Below are 11,245 nucleotides of genomic sequence, written 5' to 3'. Positions count from 1 at the left end.
CTATCTATCTAAATCTATCAACCTACCTATCTAAATACGTATAATGATAGATAGACAGACATACAGATAAATAGATACATACTGTGAAAGAAGCATGACGTCCTAGGATAAAGGTCTCAAGGAAGTGAATATTTCGTGAAGGAAGACAATACATAGTAAAGAATGACCTGGCACTGACTCGCCTTAACACACACAAAATACCGTAGTGGCAACATTGAGCTTTATCTTAACAGTATTTGCCTTACACACACACACACACACACACACACACAGACACACACACACACACAGGCGAGCGGTAACTTCTTGCACCTAACCAAGACTTTTTTGTCCCTTCATTAAAGCACATCTTCTAGTGTCAAATCCTTGAACCCGATGCCGTTTTTGCCTCTGGATATTTTGGACACCTCAAGGCTGGTTTGCTTATCTTAGGGGCGACCTTTCGTAGTGAAGGGGTCAGTGATAAGTACATCTAACTCCCCTTACTTAGACAGTCTCCTCTAAGCTGAATAAAATCGTTTGGTGATACAAAAAATAGGGTACGAAGGGGCGGCATGTGACTGACGTGGTTAAGTTCCCCTCTCTCTCTCTCTCTCTCTCTCTCCATTAAGCCCTTCAGTGAGAGGGGTATTTCCTAACCAGAAAAAAAAAAATCGTCCGGAGGTAGGAAAAATTTACGTAAAAAAAGGCATCGTAGTGAAAAATATTAAAAATTTCTCCCTCCTTCAATAAAGTAAGTGTTTCTTAAAAGTATAATAGACGTGTGTTTTAGTCCAGAAACTTCACCTAAGGGAACTGGGTCACTCATCACTTGAATACTTGGATATTAAGTTGTGGTGGCAAGGAATTCGATGAGTTATGAGTCTCCTTGGTTATTAGTCAGATCAATCCTCCAGCCTGACAACACCTGGCTATCAACTGAGCTGAGAGGGGTAAGGAATCTTCACCAGGTCTGAATGATAACGAGAGAGAGAGAGAGAGAGAGAGAGAGAGAGAGAGAGAGAGAGAGAGAGAGAGAGAGAGAGAGAGAAAGAAAGAGAGAGAAATCCTCGGGCTGAAGAGGTGAATACGAACACAGCCGCATGCAAGTCAGTTCTCGGAAAATACAAGACATAATTCAACACCCACGAGAGACGATATTCACAAACACGCTTACGACCCAATTCCTGTGCTGGCTAAGATTTTTTTAGTGTAGGAGCAACGAGGCACATGGGAATACCCCGTGACCTCCTCTTCTTATCCATCACACGAAATTATATACCACTGTCCCCACCATCATCATTATCATTTTCTTTCTGTTCCCCCTCCTCCTCCTCTTCTTCTTCCTCTTCCTCTTCCTCCTCCTCCACTTCCTCCTCCTTCTCTCCTCCTCCTCCTCCTTCTCTTCTTCCTCTTCCTCCTTCTCCTCTTCCTCTTCCTCTTCCTCCTCCTCCTCCTCCTCCTCATCGTGACTTTTCTTTCCTCCTTCACGATAGAGTGACGAAGACAAATTTCAACTGGAATATTTTTCTTTTACTCAGGTTTTTTCTTTTTTCTTTTCTTTTTTTCTTTCCTTTTTTGAGGGAACAAGATGCCTGGGATCATTCTACACTCACCTTTCCTGTCCTTCACGCAAAAGCTAATCAAAGTTTTTTTTTTTTTGTGTGTGTGTGTGTGTGTGTGTGTGTGTGTGTGTGTGTGTGTGTGTGTGTGTGTGTGTGTGTGTGTGTGTGTGTGTGACCGGATGTAATGATGATCCTCCTCCCTTCTTCCCTCCCAGAGGAAAAAAAATCAATAAAAAAAACAGGTTACACAATGACGATGAGCAACAGAGTGGAAATTGCCTTGCTATTTCCCTACAGGTCTTTTCTACCTGTCTTTTTTACATGTCTTTGTTTTTTTACAGGATAATCGAGAACTGGGCATCATACCAGCCCTGACAGAGCTAGAGTATGTATGGACGGTCGGTATTAGCGCAGAAACGGTGACATATGAAGCTGTGTGACAGGTATGGAGGAACTCTGGGCCTTAGGGATAAGATTAACTTACTCTTGTTTTTGTATTCCAAGGCCACGTAATTTCAGTGGACTGCATGACGAGACAGACAGACAGACAGACAGACAGACAGACGGACAGACAGATAAATAGAAACATAGAAAGATTGATTGATATACACAAGGATCCTTAAGGAAATTATTAAGCTTGAGAGAGAGAGAGAGAGAGAGAGAATGAATAAATGAACAGCCTAAATATTTCACTATAAAAACACAGTATTTGGAAGTGACCATAGCACCTGTCTCAGATTTTCCTTCATTAACCATTACGACCTTTTTCGAATACAAATTAACTTGATTAGACCTTAAAGTGACGCATATTGACCCGAATTAATCTAAATGAATCGGCGCATGGCTGAAATAAGTCGCGAATATTGGAAAAGTTTAAGGTGACAGGTATATAGCAATGAAGAGATGATTACATTCGTGGTAGGGAAGCGAGAGAAGGGAATTGTTTTACTGTGTGTGTGTGTGTGTGTGTGTGTGTGTGTGTGTGTGTGTGTGTGTGTGTGTGAAACAAGGATTCGGACACATACAAAGTCACTAAAAAATTCATTCAGTTCCCTATTTAACCAGACATTTTTTTCTTTCAATGTCTTTTTTCCCTTATTTTTTGCAAGATAAAACACGGGACATGAAAAGATGCTACGTTCACTTCCCTTGTTCTTCCTGCATAACAAAATAACAGGAGATAAATGTTCTATCTATAACATTTTCCGCATGATGAACAAGAGGAAAAAATGTTCACCGTCCTCCCCTGTAATCAAGACAAGGAACTGAAGATCATTTTTGTTTACATGTCGTGCCCAGGAAGGGAGGTACCTGGTGCTCAAGGTGTACCAGCACGTGTGTGTGTGTGTGTGTGTGTGTGTGTGTGTGTGTGTGTGTGTGTGTGTCGTCTGTCTCTCTCTCTCTCTCTCCAATTCAAGTTCCCCTTCCCTCTCCTTCCCCCTTCCTCCCCCTCCCTCTCTAGCTCCGCCTCTCTCACACGCAACTTCCTCCTCTTATTGGCTGCTCCTCAGGTATATAAGGTTGCAGTGCTTGTTAAAATCGCCATTCCTTCAAGTGCCTGGATATCGTCAAGAGTTACATAGACAGCGAAAATGTAAGTGGGTGGCAATGTTGAGAGAGAGGGTAGAGTGAGAGTGAGAGAGAGGAAGAAAGTGGGAGAGACTTGTGTGTGGAAGTGTGAGGAGTGGAGTTGATGTGGAAAATTACTATGTTTTGTGAGAGAGAGAGGAATGAGAAAGGGAAAGTTGATAAAAGTCTCCAGTATACATTCTCCTTTTACTGTTACTCTCATGCCTCAACAAGCATCTATATTCAGCACAGGCTTCTCACATTCCTCTCACTTTTGCCTCCCTCATATGACTGTTTGGGTGGAGCTTGTATCTGGGGGGTCTTAAATTCCTTCACTACCTCTTCAATCCCCTGACTAATTTTCTGAGATTATTTTTTATTACTTCCACTGATTATATGGATGCGGGTAAAAGTGCTGCATGAATGCCAAGTCCAAGGCCCATATCCTCGGTTAAGGAAGCTCCCTATCACCATTTCCTATGCGATTTATTTTGTTGCACTTTCCTGATCTCCTCTGTGCTGCATTTATTCTTCCAATATCGCCCCCTCGTCGGCTACGGGAGCTCCCTAACACCTTTTCCTAAGCGATTAATTTGATACACTTTACTGGTTCCTTCTGTGTTGCATAAATCCTTCCAACGTTGCCATACTCTGCACAAATAACGTCCAAAGGATAATAACCAGCAGTATCTAAAAATAAATTGCCAAGGAAGAGGTGTTAAGGAGCTTCCTTACCCGACAATACGAGCCCAAAAGACTCGTATTCTCGTCGGGTAAGGAGGCTCCCTAACACCTCTTCCTTAGCGATTTATTTTGGGGTATGGGAGGCTGGTATCATTTTGTACGTTATTTATGCAAAGTTTAGCGATATTGGAAGGATTTATGTAACAGAGAATAGGTATGCAATGTATAATAGGGAAAATAAATTGCTAAAGAAAAGGTGTTAGGGAGCTTCGTTAATCGACGGGAATACGGATCCGAGAATAATGAATAACAACGTCCTGTGGCATTAATTACGTTTTTCTTTTCTGTTTTTGTTTTCTAGATTTTTTCTTTATTTCCATTACCTCAAGGCAATTTTTTTTTCATTTATTAAGAGGCATATAGTTCGAAAATTCTTCCCTAATCCCAATAAAGCAGCTTCGAAATTCAGTAAAATAAACCAATAGAGCCGTCACCGTACTCAAGACGCTGAGAGGCTATATAAATGCAGCCTCAAGACGCTCACCACGACTCCTGCAAGAAGTGAAAGTTTCCCCAGGGTCAGACTTTCAAGGAAACAAGTAGCAGCGACACAGTTCATTCACCTTAGCTTACCTTGACTTGGCCAGGTGTTTTGGTGTCCCTCCGTTGCCTAATTCAGTATCTCGGTGGCGGAATAAGATACTACTACTACTAATACTAATACTAATACTAATAATAATAATAACAATACGACAGCTTTACATCCTTTGCATAGCACTTCTTCATAACCACCATCATATTAGGCTCGTTTTCTGTGGCCTTCTCCTGGCTGTTTCACGTACTACTACTACTACTACTACCACTACTATTACTACTACTACTACTACGGCTCTACCTCCTTTCTATAGCACTTCTTCGTGATTAGCATTATGTTCTAGTATTAATCTCCTGTTGTAACTTTAAATACAGGCTGAAGAGAGGGAGATTTTAGGCCAAGTTAGAGTGAGAAGAGTATAGTCATTCGGTCATCTTGAAGTGTTTTTTTCTGTTTGCTTATAAGGTGAATCTGTTTTATGCTCTCTGTCTCTCTCTCTCTCTCTCTCTCTCTCTCAGTCGGCTGGTCTGGGCGCGGGCGTGGCATTTGGAGAAGGGAATGGGTAAATGATGCAGGGTAGATACTAGTAACAATAAGCCGTCTCCACAACACACGAGACTCTGGGTTACAATAATAATAATAATAATAATAATAATAAAAATAATAACAACAATAATAATAATAATAATAATAAAAATAATAATAATGTGTGTAAGGTTGGGAAATACCTCGCTTGACCTGGTTAAAGGAATATGTGAATTGGTTTTATATTGAAAGTGGCTGTGATGGTTACGTAATGCCTCTTGCTCAGCGATTTTTTTTTCTTCTTCTCCTTCTTATTCTTATTCTTATTATTATTATTGAAGAGTATTATTATTATTATTATTATTATTATTATTATTATTATCATTATTTGCGCCCTACATCTCTATATCATTTAATATAACTGATACAAATAAAGTCCATATGAAACTTATATTAATAACTAACGAGAGAAATTTAGGTAGACTCAAATAAGTCGCTAAGGGACTGGTGTTGCGAAGCCTCCTACGCCACTTAGAATACGTCTCTTCATTATACATTATAATTAAGTAGTTAATATGAAGAATAAATAATAACAAAAGCTTTAAATTCGCTCTCTTTTAAGTTGACAAAATTAATGTTAGAATTTTAAAGACTGGATACTGCTCTCTCTCTCTCTCTCTCTCTCTCTCTCTCTCTCTCTCTCTCAAGCTGACAAAAATAAAACCCAAGACACACGTAGGTCAGTTGCGGGTGAAAGTTGTTGTGTGAAGGTTACGCCGCATTCACGATACAGGTCAGAGGAGAGACAAGAATACTTAAAATATATGACAAAAGGGAATGGCACCTCGTAAGTTAAGGCTGCGTTGTGAATATCAAAGTTCTGGGTGATGCTGGTGCGTTTGGTGAGAGGACTTTAGGTAGGTAGCCTAGGTAGGTAAGTAGGTAGGTGGGTAGGTAGGTGAGTAGGTAGGTAGGTGGGTAGGTACTGAGTGAGTTGGCAGGCAGGTGGGTAGGTAAGTAGGCAGGTAGGTAGGTGAGTAGGTAGGCAGGTAGGTAGATAAGATAAACAGGTTGGATGGCAGGTAGACAGACAGGGATATAGACAGACAGACAGATGAACATAGATAGATAGATACACAGATAGATTTATTGGCCGGCAGGTAAAGATAAACGATAGATTGACAGACAGACAGATGGATAAATAAACAGACTGATAGACCGATGGAGATAGACTGATAGATAGACAGGCGGAGAGACTGAAAGGGAGATAAACAGATACAGGCAGACAGAAAACTCCAGAAGACTTCGATCATCTATGACAGAAAAATCTACAGTATCAACCTTAGGCTTCTATAAACATCCCTAGTCACTCTTTTCTCTATTACTGGTACATCTAAAAATTTTATATATAAATCCTAACATCAGACGATTTTATATATATTATTTATACTAGAAAAATCCTAATAGTCAAAGGTTAACCCTCCCAGGCTCCTATGACCCACCCTCAGCTGAACAAAATCGTCTTGGGTAAGCTGGAATACAACACTACATTAAGAGAGACGATTTATCATAGAATGCATGTACTGTATTCAATATGGACGGTGCGTATAAGTGCCCAAGTGGTGACGTGCGAAGGTATGTGGCACGTAGGAGCACTAGTAACGAAGAAGTGCTAGGTAACTTCCCGGGTCACTAGAATCAGAATCGATGTTTATATTCTAAAAGCTTAGAGGGGAATTCCAACACCTCTTTCCCAAGCGATGTGTTTTGCATAACTTAACATCCTTGTGTGTGTGTGTGTGTGTGTGTGTGTGTGTGTGTGTGTGTGTGTGTGTGTTTTGCCCACTGTATATATGACCATATTTTTGCTCTTCTTTTTCTTCTTTTTTACTCTTCCTCCTTCTCTTCTTGCTCTTCTCCGCCTTCTTCTGCTTCTTCTCCTTAATTTTCTCCTCATAATTCTTCTACGTTTGCTTCTTCATTTCCTCCTCCTTTCTCACACCACTCTTCTCCCTCTTCCTTACAGGGTGCGTGTGGCGTGCGTCGTGGGTCTCCTCCTCTGCTGTACCCTGGCCTCTTCCCAGCAGCTCATTGATTACGACAAACTCATCGACAGTGGTGCAGGTGGCGTCCTTCTCGATCAGGTCCACACAGTCAGGAAGAACGTACCCCTCAGCGCCTTTGTTAACTGTATAGGCACCCAGAACAAGCAGGAACAGGATGCGTGTGTCCGGGCTAACAGGAATACCCTCATCCTGAAGCGTAAGTATCTTTTTTGGACTTCTCGTGGTTTTAGCTTACTCTTGCTTCCTCCAGGGCCAGGCCATAGACGCAGCCGTGATATAAGATTATTCTCATCCTCAATCGTATCTCTCTGGACATTTACTCTCGTGGTTTTAACTTACTCTTGCTTCCTTCGGACCAGGCCATAGAAGCAGCCTTGATATACGATTATACAGTCCTTAGGTTATTCGCGCCTCCGGTATCCAGTCATCACCTCCCAAGCCTATCTATTTTGCAGTCATTCATTATCACTTCCAGCACCAAAGTTATTCACGCCTCCGGTAGCCTTTTACCAGTTCCCAAGCCTATCCATTTTACACGATCATTCATTATAACTATAAGGAGTGGTTTGCAGAATTATCCAGTACCAAAATTATTCAAGCCTCTGGTATCCTGTCAAAACCTCGCAAGCCTATCCGTCTACACAGTCACTTCTTGTCATATGTTAAGGGTAATTTTTAAGACATCACAACTTTCTCCAGTGTTTAAAGAATCTGGTTAACAATGGACGGGAATTGTAGGCAAGTTCTTTCGTCGGGTAAGGACGCTCCCAAACACCTATTCCTTACCGATTTATTTTTAGATACGGCTAGTTAGTATTTTGCACGTTATTTACGTAGAGTATGGTGATACTAGAATGATTCCAGTGACACAGAGGAGCATGGCAAGGTGTAACAGGCAAAGTATATCGATTAGGAGGAGGTGTTAGGGAGCTTCCTTAACAGAGAATACCGTGCCTAATCGATTTAATTCTTGCCATTGCAGAGGCCATCTTGCAAGAGGCTCAAACTGGCTTCCGGTGCAATGGATGTCACCCTGATAAGATCAAGATTCGTGACGCTCTTCTCCAGTACATCAGAACGGATCCTAACGAGTGTGCAAGACTGGGGCAGTTGCTGAATCTTAACCCCATCCATTGCCAGCACGATCAGCCCCCCATTGAGACTGTAGTTTAATGAGAGAGAGAGAGAGAGAGAGAAACCCGCTATCGTAGAAAAGACCAAGAGGAGGACAATGCTTTTTAGTTCCTATATTAAAAAATCTTAGAATTCCATATCAATATTTTCTAATCACTTCCAAAGAACAGCCTTCCACTTCAAATACCCAGAAAAAAAAATCTATCCTCTTCAGCCTAGGACATCATTTTTATTTTATCCCTTTCCACCACCTTGCCAGCTCACTTAGATAATTCTCGAGGTGGAGGGAAGAGATGAAATTTCCCTTAATCCCTTCACTAAGAAATATCTCCCCATAGCTAAATAAAACATCTCGTGGAAGCAAGACCTTAAAAATATCATACTCTGGTGAAGGGATAAACATGCTAAAAATAAAGATCTGTCATAAATCCTTCCTTTCGCCTTATCTACGTGTTTTAGTGCCGTTGCAAACATATCCCTCATGATTTATACCTATTTACGTCTTCACACTACAATGGAGACCTACTTCTATCAGCTCAGTTTCCTTCTGCTTCTTCATTCTTCCAAACACTTTTCGATCCGTGCCACTCCTTCACTTCTTCCCCAGTTCTCTTCTAACTTGACACAGTTGTTCCTTGGGCAATTACGAGCAGACAGCTTTCTTATATTTTGTTGTACTTAGGCGCTTTAATGGGTTTATGAGGTCAAAGATCAAACCACATAAACACACAAAATCTGGTGATCATCAAAAATTTCGTGATCATACGTTGTTGTATGCTGATCAATCACCATGGCAATTTGTACAGAAGTATATCAGTGTATTGTGGCCGTGTGGAGACCATCTTGCACTCCCCTGGGACAGTTGGATCTATAATGTTTAACTTTCTGTCCTCGTCTTGAATTTACAGTAATTTGTGTAACAGATGACACTGTGGGTTCCGCCTGCGAGGCTCCTTGGCCTTGGTGGAATAAAAATATAAGATAAAAAGATATATATATATATTTTTTTTATATCCTTCTATTATTTCTTTTGTTAATTCATCATCATCATCACTAATACTGCGTATATAGACCGCATGCTTGTTTCCACTTCTTTACTTTAATATTAAATTTGCTGTGTGTGTGTGTGTGTGTGTGTGTGTGTGTGTGTGTGTGTGTGAACAAAATAACTAAAGTTTCTACATGATTTGGACCAAACTTGGTGTAACGGTAGAGGATCAGCCAATGAGTTTACCTCTTGTTTAAAAACAGGTCAAAGGTCAAGGTCATATGGCAAGGTCGGCTTGATAAGTTTTGATCCCATTTAGACCAAACATGGTGGACAAATTGAAAGTCAGAGAAGAACGAAGGCAGCTGAGTATTAGAACAATCAGTCAATAGTCAGGGGTCTTAAGCGATGTTCAGATTTTGACCAAAGTGCTTGTGTGTGTAGAAAATAACTAAAACCGTTTTGATCTTAATATAACCAGGCTGGATGGATTTTCTGTGGGTCAGGGAGATTGTTTACTGTTGTTCATTTATTTATTTATTTAAACTTAAGAACAGTAGATCAAGGTCAAAGTTATAAGGCAAGATCATTTTTTTTTTTTTCGGTTTAAATCAAACTTTGTAAGAGGGTTCAGGGTTAAGCAAAGTAAGGCCGAAAAGATTCTATTTTGAGAACAGTCTGCCAAAGGTCAAGGTAATATGGCGAGGAAAAATGTTCGTCCCTATAAGACACCAGTTTTGATTATGTTTGGACCAGATTAAGCGGAAGGATTAAGGGTCAGTCAAGGATAAGGTTATTCAATCTTATGAACAACAGGTCAAGGGTAAAGGTCATAGGTCAAAGTCGACTCAGTTTAGATCTGCTTTGAACTAAAGCTGATGGAAGGGTTGAGGGTCAGGCAAGAATGATGGAATATAGAAAACAATCGATCCAAGGTCAAGGTCACAGGGCCAAGTCAAATTCTCCGCCCCTGGATCTTCTGTAAGGCGTGCGTATTGCAACCTCTGAGTGTTTCTTCTTGTTTATTTTGCTTTGTTAAGCCAGGAAACAATGAAAGATCGTGGTTTTTATTAATTACGTCAATCAATGCATATCACACACGTCCCAAGGTAAGCACTCACTGTTAAATATTTTCTTTGAGTCGCTCCTAAAAGAAAATAATCCTACTGTTGCCTATTTTCTTTAAGTTGACCGTGAAAGAAAACAATCCCACTGTTGCCTATTTTCTTTAAGTCGTCCCTTAAAGAAGAAAAATAATCCTACTGTTGCCTATTTTTTTAAAGCTGACCCTGAGAGAAGAAAAATAATCCTATTGTTGCCTATTTTCTTTAAGTCGTCCCTTAAAGAAGAAAAATAATCCTATTGATGCCTATTTTCTTTAAGTCGTCCCTGAGAGAAGAAAAATAATCATATTGATGCCTATTTTCTTTAAGTCGTCCCTGAGAGAAGAAAAATAATCCTATTGATGCCTATTTTCTTTGAGTCGCCCCTGAAAGAAAGCAAATAATAATAATAATAATAATAATAATAATAATAATAATAACAATAATTTTCATTCGCATATTTCCACGCCTCCTTAGTCTGCGCATTCTCATTCACCACGCATTTCGTCCCCACTGCAGTCTCTTCCCAGTAACTCAGCTTTAGAACTAGACTTTACTGCGCTTCTGTGCCTTTTCCATTGCACTTCTTCGTGACTAAGACAATATTCTAATGTTCATCTCTTGTTACAGTATAGCATTCATTTGAAAGTACAATAAAAAGAATAAGGTGCGCACGCACACACACACACACACACACACACACACACACACACACACACACACACACACACACACACACACACACACACGCACGCACACACGCACACGCACGCGCGGGCGCGCGTACACATCCCCCTCTCATCGCATACGGTGACACAAACATTTCAAGTCGAAAAAAATGCACAGGTACAGACACACACACACACACACACACACACACACACACACACACACACACACACACACACTTCAATGCACAGAAATAGACATAGCAACCTTGGCTGCATAAAAAGGTTAAATATTGAAAATACTCTCGTTTTTAATTTCAGGAACGATTCTCTCTCTCTCTCTCTCTCTCTCTCTCTCTCTCTCTCTCT

General features: G+C 40.5%; 1 protein-coding gene across 2 annotated transcripts in view; it reads left to right on the top strand.

Moving 5' to 3' along the window:
• Positions 1-3,069: 3,069 nt before the first annotated feature.
• Positions 3,070-11,245, top strand: part of LOC145414515 (uncharacterized) — a 230,657-nt gene continuing 222,481 nt past the window's right edge. The window contains exons 1-3 of one of the 2 annotated variants that reach the window (XM_080284036.1): positions 3,070-3,138; positions 6,944-7,179; positions 7,966-8,150. In XM_080284036.1, coding sequence (XP_080140162.1) covers positions 3,137-3,138; positions 6,944-7,179; positions 7,966-8,150 — 423 coding nt within the window. In that variant the 5' untranslated portion in view covers positions 3,070-3,136. Of the gene's footprint in view, positions 3,139-6,943; positions 7,180-7,965; positions 9,076-11,245 lie in introns of those variants that run through there. The other variant, XM_080284035.1, reaches the window with a different exon arrangement.

The sequence above is a fragment of the Coenobita brevimanus genome, chromosome 100, assembly GCF_032717465.1.
Source record: "Coenobita brevimanus isolate Jiangsu-jjx chromosome 100, ASM3271746v2, whole genome shotgun sequence".
NCBI lineage: Eukaryota > Metazoa > Arthropoda > Malacostraca > Decapoda > Coenobitidae > Coenobita > Coenobita brevimanus.
Note: the sequence above shows the minus strand (reverse complement) of the source record. Positions and strands in the feature narration are given on the sequence as shown.